At 38.8% G+C, this 25,366-nt stretch overlaps 1 protein-coding gene across 1 annotated transcript in view; it reads right to left on the bottom strand.

Moving 5' to 3' along the window:
- LOC126458420 (E3 ubiquitin-protein ligase RNF169-like) overlaps positions 1 to 25,366 on the bottom strand; it is an 89,734-nt gene that overhangs the window by 39,857 nt on the left and 24,511 nt on the right. Inside the window, exons 4-6 of the mRNA XM_050095455.1 lie at positions 23,871 to 23,960; positions 15,673 to 15,850; positions 4,332 to 4,448 (exon numbers count right to left, since the gene is read on the bottom strand). Of these exons, the coding sequence (XP_049951412.1) occupies positions 4,332 to 4,448; positions 15,673 to 15,850; positions 23,871 to 23,960 (385 nt within the window). The remainder of the gene's footprint in view (positions 1 to 4,331; positions 4,449 to 15,672; positions 15,851 to 23,870; positions 23,961 to 25,366) is intronic.

The raw sequence follows: 25,366 nt of genomic DNA, 5'->3' as shown, positions 1-25,366 counted from the left end.
GTGGCCATGAAACAAGTGGACCACCCTGATGCTGAGCACGCTGCCCAACATGACATCCTTCATTTCAATGACTGCTTCATAACCTGTGCAGTATTGATCTTTCCCACCAACACCAGCTTTTCTGAATTGCACAGGTGGGAGCTCTCCCTGCAATGCATCCCACATTCCCAAAACCCTCCTGCCTTACTATCCCTTACCTTCCTCTCCTTGCCCCGGCCCCATCCTTACCCCCACCCAGTCACCACTTGCATCAGGCACTGGTGCTGCTGCTCACAGTGTGGCTTCTCTTGCCAGAGACTGCTATTTTTGATGAGAGCCTTACTGGCCGAAAGTGACAGTCTTTTTGTTGTGCCTATCTGTGACTCAGCCTCTCCTCCACATGGTGGGTAGCCACTTTTCTTTCCAAAATTGTGATTTGTTTGATAAATATATGTAGTAACGTTTACAGTGGGAATATAAGGCTTATAGTGGAAACGACTTGCGAGTCACAAAATTGTAATTGAAAATTAACATTGAATTTGCAACATTATGCCTGGTTGGATAAGTATGTTTTACCATGTTGATTATGACACACATCTACTTTTACCATCTCTTTGCCTTCAGGTTAGTTAGTTGTTTGGTATTACACCTACAGATCATCCAGTTTATTTACTTAACAGTCTGTCCCATCTTGCATTCCCATCTCAATCTGTTCTCATATCTAAGACAGGTTTTATCACAAAATTATTTTCTAGCAGTCTACAATTTACACAGACACAAAAATAAATTAACCACTAAAACATAACCAACACTATGTATGCTTCATTACTGAATGTCACTTTGTCATTACAATGGAGAAAAATTGTTTCTAACCTTCTAGATACATTCTTTCAATGATTCTCTATATTAGAGTTAATTATATTACTAGGCATAAGGGTATTGTTCACTATGCTTGCTGTATCTCCAATAATATGCTTTTTGTGTAGTTTATCCGTTTTCTCTTGTTCAGATAATGTGTAAACATTCGCTCCTTTACAGACAAATCATTGGTTCTATTCTCTCTCAATATTATAACTCTACCAAATGCCCAGTGCTCAAACTCCATTTATCAGAGAAATTTGACATAGTTCAACGCTTGATTGTTATTTGGGAAGTCAATACATTTTTCCTACTCAGAGATAACCACTTTTGTCAAGCTTCAATATTTTGCTTTCTAACTATAATTTCTGTTGCAACTGTTATTAATGAGTCATGACTACTGTTGTTGGACAAACAGGAAAGAATCAAAATAATTTCCCTGGTGAAACTACAGTATTTTGGTGATAACACCCTTCTTTTTGAGAGAAATGTATCATATATAAATCAATGTCAACCATTGCATTGGTAAGCCTCCAATTACAGAAAAAAACATAACGCTATTATAATTCTTTGTAATTAATAAAATCCCTAATATTAATAACAATTTCAACAAATACAAAGAATTAAGTAATAAATCTGTGTAAATTCTTAAGAGTACAACATATGGAAGTTCCAGATCCCTTTAACTTGCATGTTGTATTTAACATCTACTTTTGTCTTACCAACAAACAGTTTAATCTGTCGAAAATTTTCATTACATAAACCCCAATGTATGCAGAAATTCATATGGAGCACAAGATATCTCACGATTCATCACAAGTATGGTAATTAGAATGCCAATTTCAAAAATATTCACCTTAAAAGGAACAAAGGGCATATGAAAAAGTTTAACAATGAAAGGTTACAACAACCAAAACTATGATTCTCTGTGTGAAGAACTTTCAAGTTAGCAAATGTACGTAATTAAGAAGAGTTCCTATTGTGAAATTTCATAGTTCGTTTGCATGAAATACAGTATCCAGTGTTGGTAAGATGTGCAAGTATCAACTGTAGTGGACTGACAAGGCAGCCAGTCCACAGTGACGGGTAGCCGAAAGAAAGGCACGCGTACACACACCCCGACTGGCGTGAAGTCTGGAACAGGATAAGTATTGAATGCTAATAAGAAAAGTATGCAGCTCCTCGAATACTTAACTTTTATTTTTCCTTGTTGTATACATCGTTCTTCTTGTTGAGACATTTCATATGATAACTATCAAACTATGTAAGGCTAATGGCGCCTTGCTAGGTCGTAGCCATTAACTTAGCTGAAGGCTATTCTAACTGTCTCTCGGCAAATGAGAGCAAAGGCATCATCCGTATAGTCGCTACCAATGTCGTCGTACAACTGGGGGGCTATCGTATTCGAGACCTGCCTGTTGCTGGCGAGGACCTGCCTTGTGGTGGCGCGCGGGGTCGTTGGGGGGGGGGGGGGGGGGGGGGGGGGGGGGGGGGTTGGTTTTGGGGGGGGGGGGGGTGGGGGGGGGGGGGTTTGTTTTTTTGGGGTTTTTTTGGGTGTGTGTGTTTTGTTGTGGTGGACTCAGTCTGTAGCCATGACACATCAAGTGTCACTTCGTAACTTCCAACATCCTTCTGTCTCAAAAGTATCACCAACTATTGGTTAACTCCAGATGGATGCAAATATTACATTTGAAAATGCAATATTACTATATGTAGTGTATCAAATGCAATTGTTACACCTTCAAAAAAGGAATAACTAAAATGGAGATTAAAGATGTTCCCTGTTAGCAACATCTATACTACAGAGAATTCTTGACTAGGAATGATTAGTTATTTTTACAGGAAAAAAAATCATGTATATGGTCAGCACATAGCTATATACATAGCATTTGAGACAAACGTATTTGTTCTGATGCAGATGTAGACTCTTTACAGCAATACACCACCTCCCTCATTCAGCCTTCACTGGAACTAATTATCCCAACAGCCTAGTTCAAAAGCAGATTTCCCGAGCCAGCACATCCAATCCTCATACTGTTGATCCCTCTAAAAAACAACCTCAGAGCATACCACTTGTCACCCAGTATCATCCTGGTCTTGAATCTACTTCTACAAGGCCATGACTTCCTAAAACCATGCCCTGAAATGAGATCCATTCCGTCCGAGGTTTTGACACCTAGAATAGCTTTTCATCGCCCTCCCAATCTCCGCAATATCCTTGTCAGACCCTATGCTCCTTCTGCATCCATTTCCCTACCCTGTGACTCCTACCCCTGTGACCATCACTGGTGCAAAACTTACCCTATGCACCTATTGAAGCCCTGTAACTGGCAAAACATAGACTATCTAATGGAGAGCCATCTGTGAAACGACACATCATATACCAGCTGTTATGTAAACACTGTCAGCCTTTCACATCAGCATGACTACCACCCAGTTATCTGTCAGGACGAATGGGCATAGGCAGAGGGTGTATACATGCAACACACAATATCTTGTTGCAGAGCATGCTGTACAATATGACAGTCATGACCTCTGTGTCTGTTTCACCACATGTGCCATCTAGATTCTCAGAACTCAACATGTGGGAACTAGCACTACAACATGTCCTTTGTTCTTCCCACCTACCTAGCCTTAATTTATGTTAATGCCTTCCATTTCAGCATTTATTCACAGTAATTACTCCTTTCTTCACTCCATTTCAGTTTTCTATGTCTTTCATTTTCTGACTCTTCTATTTTTCGCTGTCCCCTTCTCACCACTGTTATATACAATGCACTTAGCTTTTCACTCTTATTCACTCTTGCACGATTTTTTAGTAGTAATCTCTGTCTTGCATATTACCCTGTCTTTCATCTTTAAGCTCTCAGGTTTTCAAATCTCATCCGGTGCAGTCCCCAACAAACCATCTTTCCTTCTCATCATGTCCAGTACGTCTCGGGGTTCTGGGTGACATATGAACTGTTTCCCTTTCCCTAAACCTCTCTAGAGCATTTCCTTCATCCCTCTTCCTTCACCTTCAACTTTTCTACCACAAGAAGGAGCCACTGGCAGTTAAAGCCTTTTGTGCGTGTGTACCCTGCCACCGCTTGGTGAGTAGATTTTTTTATCTGTCCATTTACATTACACACACACACACACACACACACACACACACACACACACAGAATTTTCATTTTGTGTCTGTGTGGGAGGAAGTGGCGGTGGGGGGCGGGGGTAGGTCTGTTTGACTTTTCCCCATCATAACATTTACGATGAATATAATCTTTGAAACAAGTACCTAACCAACAAAGTGTGCTCACAATATTTATACAATGCATTACAAAGCATTTTGGCCTCTGTTTTTCTTAATCTTAATACTATGATGCAATTTGACTGCCACAGACAGTAATTTGACAAAATATAACTGAAGACAATTACCCTCCAGTGTGACCTATTGCAGTCTACAGCCATGGATTTCAAGCAAAGCTACTTCATACGTGCATTATTCTTACCTGGCATCTTCTTTGGGGGTGTACGAGGAACAATTCTAATAGGCTTAAAGTGCACCAGCTCCTGTTTAATGCTGTCTTCACTATCAATGCTGTCACTACTTCGGCTGCGGCTTCGCTCTACAACCCAGCAAAGGAAAAAAAAAAAATCAAATATTTCACATAAAGAATGTTATTATCACACAGTTGTAATCAGAACAAAAATGGTTTTGGCAGAAAATTCTTTTCACTATGAATTCATTATAGGTAGTGTAAATATACTGATCAAGCTACTACACAAATTTTGTTAGTTTATTCTACATGTCAGGTAATATACTCAAATAATGTTGAGTATTTCCTTACTACTGTAAATGTGACATCCTTTCAAAAGATCTTTCATGCACCCACTCTGCCTTAGAGTACCACTAGTCTCTGACCAATGTGTGCCTTTTCCTTTGCTTTAGTGAGTTGGAAGAGCTGAATTTTATAGCTTGAAAACATTTTATGCTCACATGTCTCTCTGGACTGTAAACAACAGTTTCATTTAATAAATAGATATTGAGGACATATACGGGAAAACCAGGGAGTAGCTATGCTGTTTGCTTGCTTAAGGCCATCAGTGTCCACTGAAATATTATCACTGTGCTGGCACCATATGGTAAAATGGGAAAGCTGCCATCAACACAAAGGTTGGCTTGAATGCTATGGTGCTTTACCTGACACAAAGAGAAAAACAGTTTGTTTGTTCATCAAATTATAAGCTAAGTACAAGCAAGTGACTTATTCAGCTTTGTCTGTGTTTTTGAAGTTTGATATTTAATATGTTGTTTGTCCATGTATTTATGAGGTCTAAACTGACAGATATGAATTGTGTAGCGTAGATTTACACCATCTTTAACAACATGCTTAGTCCTCTGTGAATGCTGTGTTTGGATGCTAGCTGAGTTCGCATCCTCTGCTCACTGCTCCATGCAGTGCTGGCTTCGGTCATATAGTTTGATGTTGTTGCCAATAGGTATCACTGCGGGAGATAGATGTGGGGATCCAAGTGATGCCCACCATGTCCCACATATCCCCAATGTGTCCAGTGCTGTTGTCAGCCTGGTTAGTGCCCATACTGGGGCTCACCCCTCAGTCATGTAGGGCTGGGAGAAATGTCAAAGTGTGGCAGGCAGCAGAAGACGAACAGGTTCAAAAGGCCTCCCCAGTTTGCCTTACAAGTACATTTCAGGTGCTATCTGTTGCTGATAATGATCGTGAGCCAGCTGCAGCTCTTGCCCTGTTTCAAAGAAAGCATTTTAGCCTGCACGGTCAGGGCATTCACAGAGCGAGCAATTATTGGTGGTGGGAGCTCTAATATTGGCACGTAATGGAGCCCCTTACGGATAGACAGCCAAGGAGGAGAAGAAATGCACTGTGCACGCTGTGTGAATACCAGGATGAGTCATCCAAGATGTGGAATGGCTCCTTCCAGATGCCACAAAGAACACATGATGCAGCCAAATGCAGGTAGTGTCTCATGTCTGTGCCAACAACATGTATCACTTCAGATCAGAAGTAATCCTCTCTGGTTTGCAGTGGCCACCTGAAGTAGTAACAACAGGCAGTCTTGCTTGCAAGATGAAGGCAGAGCTAACCATCAACAGCACTGATTACAGACCTTTAGCACACAAGTGAGTAGACAGACTGAACCAGAAACCCAGAGGGTTTGGAGTGCTGACGCATTATCTGCGTATCCAGTAATTCTCGCAACTGATGCATTGTGCATGGGGATCATATCGACCTGTACTGCATCAAAAACAGCCTAAAGATGATGCAATGAAGTTTATTTATTTTATTTATTTAAATGTCAGTTGAGGACCAAATTGAGGAGCAAATCTCCAAGGTCATGGAACGTGTCAGTACATGAACTTACAACATAAAAAGTAATAACAGATAAAAATAAATGTTCATGAACCTGAAAGAAAATCAGTCCATAAGTTTAAGCAAACGCTATCAGCAATACAATGAGAATCATCTTAATTTTTCAAGGAACTCCTCGACAGAATAGAAGGAGTGACCCATGAGGAAACTCTTCAGTTTCGATTTGAAAGCGCGTGGATTACTGCTAAGATTTTTAAATTCGAGTGGCAGCTTATTGAAAATGGATGCAGCAGTATACTGCACACCTTTTTGCACAAGAGTTAAGGAAGTCCAATCCAAATGGAGGTTTGATTTCTGCCGAGTATTAACCAAGTGAAAGCTGCTTATTCTTGGAAATAAACTAATATTGGTAACAAGAAACGACAATAAGGAATATACATATTGAGAGGCCAATGTCAAAATACCCAGACTCGTGAAAAGAGGTCGACAAGAGGTTCGTGAACTCACACCACTTATTGCCCTAACCGCCCGTTTCTGAGCCAAAAATATCCTTCTAGAATGGGAAGAGTTACCCCAAAACATAATACCATACGACATAAGTGAATGAAAATAAGCAAAGAGACTAATTTAAGTGTCGAAATATCACTCACTTTCAATACCGTTCGAATAGTGAAAATGGCAGTATTAAGCCTTTGAACAAGATCCTGAACGTGGGCTTTCCAAGACAGCTTACTATCTATCTGAACACCTAGGAATTTGAACTGTTCAGTTTCACTAATCATATGCCCATTCTGTGAGATTAAAACATCAGGTTTTGTTGAATTGTGTGCTAGGAACTGTAAAAACTGAGTCTTACTGTGATTTAATGTTAGTTTCTACAAGCCATGAACTGAGGTCATGTACTGCTCTACTTGAAACCGAGTCAATGTTGCACACAATATCCCTTACTACCAAGCTAGTGTCATCAGCAAACAGAAATATTTTAGAGTTACCCATAATACTAGAGGGCATATCATTTATATAAATAAGGAACAGGAGCGGGCCCAACACTAATCCCTGGGGCACCCCCCACTTGACAGTACCCCACTCAGATCCCACATCACAGCCGTTATCAACATGTGAATAATGACCTTTTGCTGCCTGTTGCTAAAGTAAGAGGTGGACCAATTGTGAGCTACTCCCCTTATTCCGTAATGGTCCAACTTCTGGAGCAATATTGTGTGATCAACACAGTCAAATGCCTTTGTTAAATCAAAAAATACGCCAAGCGTTCGAAACTTTTTGTTTAGCCCATCCAGTACCTCACAGAGAAAAGAGAAAATAGCATTTTCAGTTGTCAAACGACTTCTAAAGCCAAACTGTACATCTGATAGCAAATCATGTGATATAAAATGATCAATTAACCTTACATACACAGCCTTTTCAATAACTTTTCCAAACACTGATGGCATAGAAATAGGTCTAAAATTATCTACATTGTCCCTTTCTCCCTTTTTATAAAGCGGCTTTACTACTGAGTACTTTAATCGCTCAGTAAACTGAACATTCCTAAAGGAAAACTTACAAATATGGCTAAACACAGGGCTAACATGTGCAGCACAGTACTTTAATATTCTACTAGACACTCCATCATAACCATGAGAGTCCTTAGTCTTCAGTGATTTGATTATTGTCTCAATCTCCCTCTTGTCTGTATCACAGAGGAGTATTTCAGACGTCAATCTCAGAAAGGCATTTGCTAAGAAATTTATATGATTTCCTGTAGATACTAAATTTTTATTTAATTCACCAGCAAAGCTCAGAAAATGTTTGTTAAATACTGTACATATATCTGATTTATCAGTAACAGAAACATTATTACTGCAAACTGACTTTATATCGTCAACCTTGTGCTGCTGACCAGACACTTCCTTCACAACTGACCATATGGCTTTAATTTTATCCTGTGAATTAGCTATTCTATTTGCATACCACATACTTTTTGCCTTGCTAATAACATTTTTAAGCACCTTACAATACTGTTTGTAATGGGCTACCGTAGCTTGATTGTGACTACTTCTAACATTTTGATATAATTCCCACTTTGTTCTACATGATATCCTTATCCCACTAGTCAGCCAACTGGGCTGTCCATTACTGCTAGTACCCGTTTAGAATGTTCTAATGGAAAGCAATTCTCAAAGAGCATGAGAAATGTGTTATGGAAAGTATTGTATTTATCATCTATATTATCGGCACTATAAACATCTTGCCACTCTTGTCCCTTGACAAGTTTTGAAAAACTCTATTGCTGTTGGATTAACTTTCCTACGTAGTTTGTAATTAAATACGACATTGGTTAGAGTACAAAAACCTTTTAGTGTTAAAATTTGTGCATCATGGTCTGAAAGGCCATTCACCCTTTTACTACCAGAATGCCCATCTAGTAATGAAGAATGAATAAAAATATTGTCTATGACTGTGCTACTGTTGCCCTGCACCCTAATTGGAAAAAACACAGTTTGCATCAGATCATATGAATTTAGGAGATCTACCAACATCCTTTTTCTTGCACAATCATGTACAAAATTAATATTGAAGTCACCACATAGAACTACTTTCTGGTACTTCCTACAAAGTGAATCAAGAACCCCCTCTAGCTTAAGCAAAAATGCTCTGAAGTCGAAGTTAGGGGACCTATAAACAACAGCAATTAGAAGTTTAGTTTCACTAAATTCAACTAATGCTGCACAACTTTCAAATATCTGTTCAGTGCAGTGTCGTGATATGTCTATGGTCTCAAATGAAGTACTGTTTTTTTATGTACAGAGCCACTCCCCCACCCCGCAAGGAACTCCTTGAGAAACAGCCAGCTAATCTGTAGCCTGGTAAAGGAAGCCTCTGAATTATCAAATTATTTAAGTGGTGCTCAGATATACCAATAATTTCAGAGTTAGCATCTATTAGCAGTTCACTAACTTTATCTCTAATGCCTCTTATATTTTGATGAAATATGCTAATTCCTTCTCTACTTGGAAACATTACATCCTCTGGAGGTGAGCCCTTAGTTAGAGGCACTTCCTTTAAGCAGGTATACCTATCAGCTGACTTCAATCTAAAAAAGGTGCAGCTCTAACACCAACTACTATAGGAATTTTTCCATGAGTGATACCACTACCACCACCACCACCACCACCCACTACACTGTCACCTATAAGCTTAGCCAGCCTCCCCCTCCCATACCTACTGAGGTGCAGGCCATGCCTAGTGAAACCCCATCTACTGATAGACCTAACTGGCACCACTGAGATGCGATCCATGCCCTCCGCCATCAGTGCCCTCCCCAGCCCCACATTAACGCACCTAACAGCCGCATTAAGGTGAGGCCGATCATGACGCTGAAACAGTTGCACGAAATGCACATTAGTACCACCAGTCTGAGTAGCTATCTTAACCAAGTCACCACTGACATCATATTCCCCGTCCCTATCGAGACTGTTCCCTGCTCCACCCACTATAACTACCTGATTCTTACATAACTCCCCTATGCTTTCAGTCACCTGAGCCAACCCTGCACTAGGCTTCACAATGCTGGTGACCTGGTACTCACTCCCCAACACTTCCTGCAACTGCTGGCCCACACCTCTACCGTGGGAACTACCTAGCAGCAGAACCTTCTTTCTGCTAGACTTTGCAACTAACCTAGGCCTCCTAATTGCTGAGGACTGCTGCAAGTTACCTACATCTACGGGGCTACACGAGGCTCCTCTCCACTCAACTCTGACAGTTGGTCATATCTATTGCAGGTAGGCAAAGTAAAACTGTCTTGAGTACCTCCTCTTCCTAGCTACCTTATTGCCAACTGCCAGTTCCCATTCCCCACCACCCTTCACCCTCCTCAACCTATTTAGTTCCTCCTTTGCACATTGTAACTGCACCTGAAGGGCACAGATCTTACGCTCCTGCTCCTCTATTAACTTGTTTCTACTACAGATTCTACATTCCCAGGAGAGGATCTCCCTAAAATGACCACTGGCTTCCCCACTGCATTCCCCCCACTGAAAATACTTTAAACAAATCCCACTCCGTAATCCACTACTCACTAACCTATGACAGAGCCCACACTTTTCACTCATGGTAAATTTTACAGTTACTGAAACTGTTAGCGACAGAATAAAATAAAATCATAAGGACAGCTGTAGGTGTCTTTATTTTTTGTCATGAATGAGAGTTTGGGTGATAATCATGAAAACAAAGGCATTTTTTGTTGCTGAAGAATGTTCACATGAGATTGCATTAACCAACTGTGTCCTCTGGATGCCAAAACATTTTGACTCCCAGTTACATGGGGAGAAGTAACCACTGCGATAAAATAAGAAAAATCAGAGCTCAGATGGAATAATTTAGGTGCTCATTTTCCCACATATGCAGTTAGTGTGTGGAAGAGTAACAGAAATACTGGTAGTTCGAAATGATTCTATGAAATATCTGACACTTCAGTCTGAGTTGCAGAGTAATCATGTGAATGTAGATGTAATCCATGGTGATGGATCATTGCCTTCCACCAACCTTAGGCCTGACTGACCCAACCAATTACAGTGGGATATGCAGCTAAACATGGTTCTGAATCATGGAGCAGCTCTGCACTTTTTACTTTCCCAGAGGTGGGTTAAGTGCTAAGTTTAAGATAAAAATCACAGGACTAAAAGGAGATTGAACCCCAGACTTTTGTATCCATTGTCTACCACTTTGCCACCAAGTTACAACAGGATGGTATAAAAGCTTAAATTAAAAATGTAATCTGTATTAGTTTCCACCCTACAGCACAGGAGATAAAACAAAAAACCTGTGCCTCTCAACAACTTAAGATGGCAATCAGCTGCTTTGTTACAGTTAAAAGTAACATAGTATATGACATGGAATTCACATATGTGGTTACTACGTACCAGTAGAAATCACAGTAAGACTTTCTACTTACAGAGTGCATAGGCAGACAAGAAAAAAAAATCCTGGATTTTTTCCATATTTCCCAATAAAAAATGTACTTTTTCCTGGGTGAAAATACACTTTTTCTGTGTTAAGTTACAGTATACTTTCCCTCGGAGCTGTAAAACTTATCAATCCTTTGAATGGAACAGGTTTTATACACTGCCATGGAACTTCCTAGCACTTTAGGAAACTAAACAGTGCAAAAAAAAAAAAAAATCATCTCTGATGTGCAGCAACATGTACATCATGTATTTTCTTATTACGAAAGTATCAGTACAAATACCACCAAAACATCTCACTAGTTTCCGAAGCACTGAATTCCAGATTGCAATATGCTTTTGTCAGCCTATCATAGCTGATGTCATGTGATCTTGCCAGCTAATGACAGCAGATATTCAGAGCATACGACATGTGGTGTAGTCAGCCAATAGCAACATCACTATTAAGTGGTGCAAACACACAAATAAGAAAAGTTAATGGTTTAAATTATTAATATAGTATAGCTACAAGCAAAGATAAGCTTTCACATATACTACAGCTCCTTTTTTGCATGTGTTACCCTTTCAGATGTATCACACACAAATGTGCCAGTGAATTTTTAAATACTGATATAAATGGCTGGTCTTCTGGGCCTGAGAGTGGCTGGTCCTCAAAGTTTTAAGTTTTGAATGTGAGTCAAATCTCAGATTTAAGAAATTCATTGCACATCCTCATTCTTAACATAATTCATATTGCTTAAAAGGAAACTTACTTTGAAAGTAATGCTTCTCAAACCACTATTTGCAATATTTTCCCATGACCTGTTAGAAATAGGTTTATTTGAACAGTTGTCAGAGAGAGCCAGAAAACGGCCCTTACTGTGCCTGTGCAGCTACTATGATGTAGGTGTTTGCTATGTTCATATGCCTTTCGTCATATTTCTGTTTGGAATTTCACAAGTAGTCACATCACATGACCCTGTGCAGCACTACAGCATGTTATTCAGAGATGACATATGGAGTTATTGTACTTAGGGCAATTTTTTTTATCAAATCCTATCCACACAAGGAATGCAAAATAAGAAAGCAGACCTTGGCATGACTATTCTTTACAATTCAAAGTATCCAAATATTTTGCAATGTGATGACAATGTAGATTTTTTTATTTGTACTCTGCAAAACTGTTATATAGCATTTCCAGTCGGGTTTACATTCACACAGCACTGCAAAATCTAGTATGAAGGGATACAAATTTCTTGCAAATATAAAAAAAAAGATAAAAGCAGCTGCTTGCGTATGGTACAACTGAGGACAATAAATATTTCATGATTTTCCAAAAGGTATAAAAGATTAACAAGTTTGCCTGTGAAGCCAAAAAATAAATAACTGGCAGTTTACATTCTACTCCAAGAGTAAATATATGGCCTTATGAGGAGTTACAATGATAAAAACACAGTGTGCTGCCACCCTCTAATTTACCGAAGAATGGCATTCTGTAAATTTAAGATGTAATCCACACAAATTAAGAAATAATTTCAAGCCTAGAGAGGGTATCAGACACGTGTTGAAACATGTCTTGTGATCAAAAACATTGTAATGTCAATATACAGGCATCAAAAAAAGTTTTGCATCATCCCGGTTTCCAGAACTCCTGAAGACAGACGTTGACTGCGGATATTGTATCACAGACACAGTCCCTTTGACTGTTCAGAGATTTCACTAATCCCACCCAAAGATGTAAACAACCATGCACGAGCAGCCCTATTAGATGGAGGGAGTCCGACAGCCGATCAGCTCCATTCATTCCACCAGGAAGGAGGTACACAGCTCGTGGTATCTGTAGTTCAACCATGCCCAAACGGTCAATACCGCGATTCGATCGCGTCCACATTGTTACTTTGTGCCAGGAAGGGCTCTCAACAAGGGATGAAGGAGATACAGAGAGACGGGAAGTATCGATGACATGCCTCGCTCAGGCCGCCCAAGGTCTACTACTGCCAAAGGACGTCGTGTTACGACTCAAACTGTGCGCCGTAGACTGCATGATGCGCAGCTTCACTCAAGATGTACGTGGCGAGATCCATCTTTGCAACCACAACACCATGCAGCGCAGTACAGCTGGGCCCAAAAACATGCCAAATGGACTTCTCAGGATTGGCATCATGTTCTCTTCACCGATGAGTGTCCCATATGCCTTCAACCAGACAATCATCAGAAATGTGTTAGGAGGCAACCTGATCAGGCTGAACGCCTTAGACACGCTGGCAGCAAGGTGGAGGTTCCCTGCTGTTTTGGGGTGGCATTACGTGGGGCCGACATACGCCACTGGTGGTCATGGAAGGCGCCATAATGGCTGTACGATATGTGAATGCCATCCTCTGACCGAGGATGGCAGCATATTGGCGAGGCATTCGTCTCATGGATGACAAATCGTGCACATCTTGTGAATAACTTCCTTCCGGACAATGGCATCGCTCGACTAGAGTGACCAGCATGTTCTCCAGACATGAACCCTATGGAACATGCCTGGGATAGATTGAAAAGGGCTATTTATGGATGATGTGACCCACCAATGACTCTGAGGGATCTATGCTGAATTGCCGTTGAAGGAGTGGGCCAATCTGGACCAGCAATGCCTTGATGAACTTTTGGACAGTATGCCACGACGAATACAGGTCTCCATCAATGTAGGACGACACGCTACTGGGTATTAGAGTACTGGTGTGTATAGCTATGTGGACCACCACCTCTGGAGGTCTCACTGTATGGTAGTACAACATGCAATGTGTGGTTTCCATGAGCAATAAAAAGGGCGGAAATGATGTTTATGTTGAGCTCTACTCCAGTTTCCTGTACAGGTTCTGGAACTCTCGAAACCGAGATGATGCAAAACTTTTTCTGATGCGTGCCTTTGAAAGAAAACATTTTATTCAATACTGCTGATCAGATTTGCCCGTTTAGACATCTTCAAATGAACATCTTCATATGTTGGTACATATCTACTATTAAGAGATATTACATTATGTCATAAACAAACAGGACACCAGTAATACTCCAAGAGCATAGAATTTCGGAATTTCGTACACCACACTAAAAAAGCACAATTCAGCTTAAATTGCTCATTTGTATGTCCAGATTCACACTGAAGTAGGCCAGTTTTTCAATGTGGTTTTCAGGCTGCCAATTTTCTTGGAGTACCAGTACTGTATTATCTCATGTTTGGTTCTTTATTATGGCATAATGCCATACATGCCAGAAGGTGAAAAAGTGCACCTGAAATTCAGTGAACAGTTGAAACTAGCTAACAGTGTGGAATGAAACATTTCATTTCAAATAAATTGGGTCCCTCTGCAGAAAAGATCAATAAAAGCCAAATTTCTTTAGCAAACCAATGAAAATAACTTTGTTATTTTACAAGACGATTAATGCTTGATTGCCAATAACATGGATAGAAAATAAAATCAGAAAACTGAAATTAATAACATGTTTTAGTCTTCTATAATAACGTGAATCTATTTTACTTCACTTCATAGCTCTCAGTGATAGAAATCTGTTTAGTTTTCATTTGACATGAGAACTGTAAGTGAAGAGAAAACAGCAATATCACAAAATGTAAACATGAGTCATGTGGAAACTGCTGCCACCATCTCCCCCCCCCCCCCTTTTCCCCTAAATGGCTAACTGCTATGTGCATGTGTGAATCTGGCAGCTTGAGAGTGCTGGAAAAAATTTTCTGACTGGCATCTGACTGCTTGCTGCTACAGCTTATAAAGCTAACAGTAACATGTCAAGTAGCCAGGAGGAGAGAAGGTGCTGATCATATGATTTCAGCTCTGTGCACACGCATTAGGCCACTGGCAACTGATCAAAAGCAACTAATGTAAACAGTTGTGACATCATGCTCATGAAAAGCAGTTTTTTTTCTTATGAAGTCATAGTTTTCATTCCAAAGCCTTTGACACAATTTGCTGTCGGCAGGCGTTTGTGTGAGCACTGTGTTTTGTTGTTGTAAACGGTGTATTTTCATTGCAATTTAAGTTTTATATTTGTGTTTTCCTCTCATTTATGTTTCACTGTTGCTGTATTTTTCTGCAGTAACAAAATTTGTTGTTAAGAGTACCAGTTCTTATCAGTCACAATTACAAAAATTTAATTGAAAACTAAAACAAAGAAAAATTCCCGCAACTGTAAAAATTTCTGGATTTTTCCCAAATTACCCACTTGACACAGGATGTATACACCCTGACTTAGCATGCACTTGCATTGTCTAGGAATACTAAAGCTGCAAGAGATGGACTTTCAGGTGCCGAAGTGCGCCATCTGTTGAAGTGAACAATTCTTCATGTTTATAAGGAAAGGAGATGGCAGCTTTGGAGTTAGAGATTACTGCATGTCTGAAGTCTACCAAAATAACTTCCTCTGCATGTGTAACTGAGGCTTACACTTGCTTTTTAATCAGCAGTGTAAGTATAATTAACAAAACACAGTCATGCAAAAGCTACTCCCACATGCACTGAAACCACAATTAAATACAAAAATAGGAAAAAGACTCTTACTTTCTCTTCCAAATGGCTTCATCTTGCATTTACTATCTTTGGTGTTGTCTGGAGTACCTTGTTTCACTTGGTAGACAAATGAATCCATAGGACCTTTAACATAGGCAGTGCCTGAAGTTGAAGGAGAATGCTTGATTTCCTTCTTGGCCGATTTTGGTTTCAGTACTTCAGAGTGTTCCTGAAAAGTAAATATTTCTATTACAGCGACTCTTTCAGATCATACAATTCAGTCTACAAATTATCCCGGAAAAATGTCTGTTTTCTAGAGCGAGACATTAATGTGATGCAACAATAAATAAATGCTGAACAAAAGAAGTTTTATACTCATTAACAGCATTATGCTATAATTTTGTTTTGTGTCCTAAAAGAGAATGGAACAATTGTAGTTCCTCAATCATCAATAAAGTGTATGAAATAGCATTTCAGCATCTAGTGCATTCACACATGACCCATCTTCGAATTCTTGAACCAAACCTATCAATACCAATCACTTCTACCTGAGGAGTTTTCAAAGAAGTGGTATATACCATATCACATTGTTATAATTTAATCAATTAATTAATTAATTAATTGGATCTGTTCATAATATTATTACAAGTGAAAACAGCAGCAGTCATACATTTATATGCATTATTACACCTTATTTACTTAAATATCAAGAGATACATAGATAATTTTACTGTGTCTACCCTCTGATACACCTTTATTATATATTCTTTCAATAAATAACACTTTGTTCACATTCATTCAGTGAATCCGATTATTCATTCTATCAGTGTTTCGAATGAATGACCCCATTCCACATTTGTTATGCATAAAAAGGGGGAAAATTAGTATTGAGATTTGAAGATTGAGTAACCAGCATATTCGCCACACTTTCAGTATAGTTTAATGTGCTAAACTTTAAAACTCTGAATCAAATGCACACAACTAAAAATAAATCATTTTACAGTATGATTTGGCATTTGTTAAAGACTCATACTACTACTTCTTCCTTTAGTGTTCAACCCTGAGGTTGGTTTGCAGCAGAGCCCATTCCTCTCTTCTGTCTGCCTTCCTCGTCATTTCCACGTGTTTGTTACATCCAACACCATTCACGATCTGTTGCATGTATGATATCCTTGGTCGCCCACACTGATTCCTTCCCTCAATACCTCCTTCTGCTATTGTTCCAATGATGACGTCGTGTCTTAGTAGGATGTGCCCTACAAGTTTGTCTCTTCTTGTTTGGATGTGGCTCCACAGAGACCTGGTTTCCTGTGCTCTTCTCAGCACCTCTTTATTTGGTACTTCGTCTCTGCAGCTGATCATCATCATCCTTCTATAGCACCACATCTCCAGAGCCTCTAGCCATCTCTCTTCTCTTCCCATTGTCCAAGTTTCACATCCATATAGGGCCACACTCCAAACAAAACCTTTCATGATACATTTCTTTATTTTCTTCACCAGATTAAATGCAATTTTGGCCTGTTGTATTCTGCTCACAATTTCTTTCTGGCTTCTACCATCCCTTGTGATTTTGCTTCCCAGATAGGTAAATTCCTCTGTCACTTCCATCTCCTCTCTTCCAATTCTCATTCTCAGAGGTTCATATTCTGCTTCTGTACTGTATACCATCACTTTAGTCACTTTCTCATTTATTCTCATTACATACTGATTGCATAGAATCCTTTCCATTGTTCTGAGGACTTCCTCTAGATCTTCTTTTGTCTCCATAACTATAGCAATCTTCTGCTTGAACATGTCTATCTTCTGCCCATTAATTTTGATTCCTACCTCAGTGGTTTCTTGAACTTTGTCTATAGCTCCCTGGATGTAAGCATTGAATATAAGAGGAGAGAGAGCACATCCTTGTCTCACCGCTTTTCTAATATTTGCTTCTTGTTCCTAGTGATAGTTCCTAATCACTGCCACCTCATTCTTAGAGCAACTGAGTATCACACGGATGTCTTTGTACATCATTCCACTTTTCCTCAGCATTCTGAACATCTCTTGCCAGATAACATTATCAAATGCCTTTTCCAGGTCTACAAAGGCAATATAATTTGCTTTATTTTTCTGTAACTGCTTTTCAATAAGGAGTCTCAGTGCCAGAATCACAACTCGTGTCCCTAATACCCTTCTGAAACCAAACTGATCACTCAGCATATCCTCCACGTTCTTTTAATTCTCTTATTTTTATGAGAATTTTTTATCCACGTGATACTAGGCTTGAAGTTCAGTACTGTTCACATTTTGTAGCTGCTGCCTTCTTTGGTTTAGGAACAATGACGCATTTCTGGAAGTCTGTCGATATCTCTCCTGTGTTATAGATGGACCTGATAAGTTTAAGCAGCATCATTTACATGCTGTCACCAGCACTCTTTATTAGTTCTGCAGGGATGTCATCAATACCAACTGCTTTGTTGTCCCATAGTTCTTTAAGAGCTTTGTCAAATTCTTCTTGCAGAATGTCATCTCTCTTGTCATTTCATCTACTTGCTCTGCTCTTCCCATTACTTCCTCTGAAAGAGTATTCCGGCATATAACTCCTCAATGTGTTCTTCCCATCTCTTCACCATGTCTTCACCAAACAGCATTTCCCCTCTTTATTTTCTATTGTGCCTGAGATATCCATCCACACATATATGTGTGGATGGATATGTGTGTGTGTGTGTGTGTGTGTGTGCGCGCGAGTGTATACCCGTCCTTTTTTTCCCCCTAAGGTAAGTCTTTCCGCTCCCGGGATTGTAATGACTCCTTACCCTCTCCTTTAAAACCCACATCCTTTCGTCTTTCCCTCTCCTTCCCTCTTTCCTGACGAAGCAACCGTTGGTTGCGAAAGCTAGAATTTTGTGTGTATATATTTGTGTTTGTGTGTCTATCGACGTGCCAGCGCTTTCGTTTGGTAAGTCACATCATCTTTGTTTCTAGATATATTTTTCCTACGTGGAATGTTTCCCTATATATATATATATATATATATATATATATATACGGACCTATATACCTTCGTGAATCACCCTGTATGACAAATGTAAATTGCTGGAGCAGCTTATCACCTCATTAAACTCCCACCACCTCTGCTATTGTCATATGTAGTGCAACACTGTTAGTTAATTTAATCAAATAAACCTTAATGTTGAAAATAAGAGCTGCAAATATGCTCCAAAACCGTCATGGCAGTAAAAAGGGCGGAGGAATACTACACAGTCCTGACAACCTGGTGTCAAGGCTACCAAACATAATGCACCTCCACTGCCTTCAGAACTATGTGGCCACATCTTGCCAACTGTGATGGATGCTAAGTAAGAGTCAGGGTGGTTCTTTTCATGTCAGTCCCACTTGAGTTATTATCTGGAGCCAGGTGGTGTGGGACCTACTCAACGGAAAAATTCATACAGTGAGGCTACAAAACCACAAACATACTGTTGTTAACTCTCACTTTTTCTCAGCTCTCAGTTGAGTAATGCAACCTTTCTTGGCCCGTTGACTTGTGAGTAGGTCCCATGCGATGAGCTGTACCATCATTAATCTCCCTTCTGGCATACTGCATCATTTACACTTGGGTTCAGCCTTTTATGAAGTGATTCCTCTGTGTGTGTGGGTGGGTTTTTTTTTTTTGGGGGGGGGGGGGGGGGGGAGGAGGAGAAAAGGAAAGGGTGTGTGGAGCATGTTCTCCTATAGTTACTTAGCCCTTGCAAGACATGGTCACTGTCAGCAAACTAACAGGACATCAAACACTTCTGCAAGTAGTCTCACTAGCCCGCATTTCCTGTTCAGGGGGTAAATTATTCAATCATTGTAGTTGCCTGTAGATTAATTTCACTTGCTTCACATCATCTCCCAGAAAGGCTACCTTTGTTCACCAGATACCACCATCTAATCCACTACTCACCCCTGCCATACTGCGGTTAGATGCCGGTTTAGGTATGTGACGAAGCAAGCTGGGATCTCTTTACTTCCTCTCTTGTTTTGCCATCTGTCTCCTTACATTCTTTTATTCATTTTTTATTAATTACCATTAACATACATTAGTATCATCTCCATTTTCATAAAAGAGAAAGGTTGGCCCTCGGTCATAAGAAATATAACACTAGATCTAATTTTGTGCTTAGTTTTGTGTATGTAATCAATTTCCTAATTTATTTTGACTTCCTTGTTAATACTTTTGTTACAAGGTGAAATCAGTAATTGTTTCGTGACTTTAAATGATATTGTTGACTTATGAACAAATATAAATTCTGTACTAATTATAAATATTTGGAAGAAGAACTACTAGGATTCTTAAAGTATTTATTTGGCTCCATTCGAAAACATATAAGCAGAGCCAGCCCTTAATTAATTCCAAAATAATTACCAGGTATGTCAAAGTATTGTTTGTATAACTATATCTGTTAAGTTCATTATTTAAACAAATAATTCGGCATAACCTCGGTGGCAGAAGAAACTAAAAAAAAAGGAGGAAATTTTTGATGTATTCTGTTACTTGTAATTTCTGTAACTTATTTAAACACCCAACAATGTATAGTTTCAGTACCTATTTTTGTGAGAATATATAAAGGGAAGTTATCTGTTCAATTTATCTGAGAAATAGTGTGTTACACGTACCTTATTATTCCGCAAGAACTGAGATGTGTGGTTAGGTATTTACTGTTCATAGATGTTCAACAGCAAACTATTGTAGCAGTACGCTGATGTTTGCCTGCAAGCTATTAATGAGGCTTATCATTTACCAATAGTGAACTTGCCATATAACAACTGTGTAATATGGGGGGGGGGGGGGGGTGTAAACAGTGAAAGTAGAACTGTGAAACGCAGCTGTGCAACTGTCGGCTACATCATTTACTGTAGTCAGTGTTGAACTTCCACCTCCTATTTTTCAGCCAGTATAACGCAGTACATCAACACTGAGGACTATCAATGAAGAAATAAAGGAGGCGAACATCACAGGTATGCTGATTATGTGTTGTGCTTATGGATGAGTAATACCAGACAACTTCAGACATTCTTCAAGGAGCTATATTCTAACCAGAACAATATCAAATTCATAATGGATTTTGGGGGTAACTTCATAAGTTATTTAGAGCTAACCATAGATATTAGAGACCACATTCACATGTTAAGATCTACAGGAAGCTTGCCACCACTGACTTTGTAATAGATGCCAATTCTCAACATCCAGTAGTGACCTTGTGCTGCCTTTCATTCAGTGATACGTTGCCAACTACCCAGACAACTTCCAAAGTGAACTGAAAACAATCAAACACATAGCATCAAGCAATGGCTACTCTCCTGCTTTGATGTACCCCATTAAGAAAATAAATAAATTTAAAAAAATAAAAAATAAAAAACGGTCTCCTCTCTTTTTTACCCTGTGCTCGACCACCCACCTCAAGAATTTAATGTAAGGGACCATCAAATGAAAATTACACAGATGAAAATAAATTAAGTAAACTGATTATTATTTCAAAAGTAATCGCCATAGCTGTTAATACATTTATTCCACTGTTATACAAGATAGTTAAAGCATTCATGGTAAAATGTTTGCAGCTGCCTACAGAACCACAATTGTACCCAGGTGTCCACCTCTATGTTCGAAGCAAATTGATGGCCACTAGTGTCTTCCTTCAGGGCTCCAAAAAATATGGAAATCGCATGGTAAGAGTTCAAGACTGAATGGAGGATTTCTGTATTTTTGGAGGCCTGAAGAAAGGTATTCGTGACTGTCAATTTGCTTTGAACAAAAATTTGCACTTATGGGTACAATCATGGTTCCACAGGTGACCCCAAACATTTTTCCATGAATGCACTAATCATCAGGGTTTCACAGTAGGTAAATGAATTAACAGTTATGGCAATTACTTCTGAAATTAAAAATACAGTTTCCCTAATTTCCCCACCTGACTCATTTTGATCTGACTTCCCTTGTAAATTGTGAACAGCTCCATATTTAGGAAAAGTCTCTCTGTATGTAGCCAGAAAGCTTAAATCCAGGGACTTTAAAACATTATTTTTACGTGCACAATACTAATGGACACTTTTTGCTCAATGGTAAAGACAGCGCTTCAGCTTTGGAAAAGAGTGAACTATACAAAACCACTTTCAACTGGGGCAGATTATATGTAGGGCAGTTTTGCAGGGCAATATTGACCTACACTTACCTGTTTAGTTTGCTTGTAATATTTTACCCATTTGTAATATTGGATCTGTTAAGGACAAGATTACCTTGTTCTGTCAAAACCTTTGAATATGTCAAAAGTTTTTTTTTCATATCATTAAACTTATTTTTCATCCCAGAACAACTGTTGTATTCTGCCATGTAGTTCATTATTTAATGTATTACATTTTATGTAAGGTACATATTTTACATAAAACTGGTAGAAGCCGACCTCAGGGAAGACCAGTTTGGAAATGTTGGAACACGTGTGGCAATACTGACCTTACAACTTATCTTAGAAGATAGATTAAGGAAAAGCAAACCTACATTTCTAGCATTTGTAGACTCAGAGAAAGCTTTTGACAATGTTGACTAGAATACTCTCTTTCAAATTCTAAAGGTGACAGGGGTAACATACAGGGAGCGAAAGGCTATTTACAATTTGTACAGAAACCAGATGGCACTTTTAAGAGTCAAGGGGCATGAAAGGGAGGCAGTGGTTGGAAAGGGAGTAAGACAGGGTTGTAGCTGATCCCTGATGTTATTCAATCTGTATACTGAGCAAGCAGTAAAGGAAAAAAAAAAAAAAAATTCGGAGTAGGAATTAAATCCATGGAGAAGAAATAAAAACTTTGAGGTTTGCTGATGACACTGTAATTCTGTCAGAGACAGCAAAGGACTTGGAAGAACAGTTGAACAGAATGGACAGTGTCTTGAAAGGAGGATGAACATCAACAAAAGCAAAACGAGGATAATGGAATGTAGTCAAATTAAATCAGGTGATGCTGAGGGAATTAGATTAGGAAATGAGACACTTAAAATAGTAGATGAGTTTTGCTACTCAGGAAGCAAAATAACTGATGATGGTCGAAGTAGAGAGGATATAAAATGTAGACTGGCTATGGCAAGGAAAGCGTTTCTGAAGAAGAGAAAATTGTTAACATTGAGTATAGATTTAAGTGTCAGGAAGTCTTTTCTGAAAGTATCTCTATGGAGTGTAACCATGTATGGAAGTGAAACATGGACGGTAAATAGTTTAGACAAGAAGAGAATAGAAGCTTTTGAAATGTGGTGATACAGAAGAATGCTAAAGATTAGATGGGTAGATCAAGTAACCAATGAGGAGGTACTGAATAGAATTGGGTAGAAGAGGAATTTGTGGCACAATTTGACTGTAAGAAGGGATCATTTGGTAGGACATGTTCTGAGGCATCAAGGGATCACCAATTTAGTACTGGAGGGCAGCGTGGAGGATAAAAATCGTAGAGGGAGACCAAGAGATGAACACACTAAGCAGGTTCAGAAGGATGTAGGTTGCAGAAGCTACTTGGAGATGAAGAATTGCACAGGATAGAGTAGCATGGAGAGCTGCATCAAACCATTCTCTGCACTGAAGACTACCAGCACGAAAACAACAACAACAACATATTTTTACACCAAAGTTTGCTGAAATAATTCTTCTAGTTTTAACCTTAAATCAAACCTTAATAACTTTCATCTTCTGAAACCAAATGAGATACTCCACAGATGCACCAGTTTAAAATATTTGATGCCATAAAATTTAGAGCCTCATATTCTTGTCTTTACAACCAAAAATGGTGTAACACATGAAAACCAGTTTGTAAAATAATACATATTCTACAATATTACACCAGTGTTGTGCATTGTTTCATTCATAATATTTTGTCTTTTCAGTAGTAGTAGTAGTAGTAGTAGTAGTGATATTTCTCCCAACTATCGTCTTTGTTTTCCAGAGGGTCTCCACTGTCTTTAGCTAGTGGGATATCCTGAAAGGCTTAACATTAGAGAGTATTGTAAGTCCTACTTTGTGTCTATATGTGGGCGGAGAGAGAGAGAGAGAGAGAGAGAGAGAGAGAGCATTTATTTGATTTATTTATTCATTCAGGGACCACTGGTAATGATACCAGTTTATATAACACCAGGGGAGAAGCTGAGAAAGAAAAATATATCTTCTCGTAAACAACAAGTTTCGAACGTGTACTATAACCTGGAGAATATACTTTATTTCAAAATCCAAGCAATATGAACTACTACTAACCACCATCATTTGTTCCTGTAGCTGCCTTGCTATTTTTTCATCTTCCGCAGCCTGCTGTCTTTTTCGTCGCTCCATTTCCAAGATTTCTTCCTATAAATTAACAAAAAAATGTATTGATAGTCTGTCTTTAACATGACTGATTGCATTACCTTATAACAATAACTTCCTCATCAAACCACAGAAAAAAAACGATTTCCTATTAAATAAGACACTGATATTAGTATTTCTTTCTTTATTCCACAGGTAAGTAGTTAAAGCAACGGGACAAAGTTTTCTTTTTCAATCATTGTGTTTCAAAGGCAAGCATAAAGTTATAGTGGATATATTCTGAAGCTTTGACAAGAAAGAATCCTGTTACATGGACAATGTGAAATTGTGAAGATAAATACCTCATATGCTAAATTTATAAAATGAATATCTACTTGCTGCATAAAACTGGTCACACCCACACACTTGAATTTATTATTTTGGAGATACCAATTACGATAAAAATTATGAAAACTAATGGCAGCACAAAGCCCAAGTCAGACACACTAATAAACAAAATATATATTCAGTCAGAATGTTATTATTTCTAGAATTCAACCTTGGTTAATAATGAAACGTATATATTATTTTGTTGAAGTAGAGGCCTCCTTTCCAGCAGTCTTTACCAAGTAACAGTGCATCCAGGTGACTTTCAGAGTGCTCAAGTTATACTTGTTAAAGAAGCACGAGATACACATGAGAAAATACAGACTTATATTGACAATTCTGATTAACCAGCACTGACTGTATGAGCAGCAATCACAGGAAACTCAGCTTGCTCTATTCATTCATGTGATTCAGAAGGATGCATACAGTGGCACCCAATTTGACATCATTCTTGACTTCAAGAATGTCTTGATACAGCACATATTACAACTTAACAAACAAAATATATGTTTAGATATTACAGACTAGTTGTTAATAGTGGATTTCCTAACAAAAGCAGAATCTACCAAGACACTTTCAAAATCAAATGTGTGAGTATATCTCATTGAAGTAAGGCAGTATTGTTACAGCTATATATAATAACATTAGTAAAACTCTGAAACAATCAAGAAATAATCAGCACTTGGTGTAAGGAATAGCAACTCATTTTCAAAATACACAGGAGTATCATCTACTGTTCGACTAAACTCGGTAGGAAGTCATCGGAGTCGGACACAAACGTCAGATCTTTATTTGCTTTAGAAAGGGATCTATAAATGTGGAATCACCACGTAAGTCAAGCATCTAAATAACTGGATACCACAATGAATTCCACTAAAAGAACTCTTACAAAAAATGAATCATCTACAACTGAAGTTACTCAAAAAGTTTTGTGAACTCTATAGTGTTCACTGTTGCCATGGGTGTCCGCAGCACTTTACCTAACAGAGGAGATGGGGAGAAGATCTACAACTGCCACTTTTTATATAACTGAGTCTGTGAATTTGGATATATGTCATGTCACAAGAAATAATTTTTGTAGG

The sequence above is a fragment of the Schistocerca serialis genome, chromosome 2, assembly GCF_023864345.2.
Source record: "Schistocerca serialis cubense isolate TAMUIC-IGC-003099 chromosome 2, iqSchSeri2.2, whole genome shotgun sequence".
Classification (NCBI taxonomy): domain Eukaryota; kingdom Metazoa; phylum Arthropoda; class Insecta; order Orthoptera; family Acrididae; genus Schistocerca; species Schistocerca serialis.
This window is presented reverse-complemented; position numbering and strand designations above follow the sequence as displayed.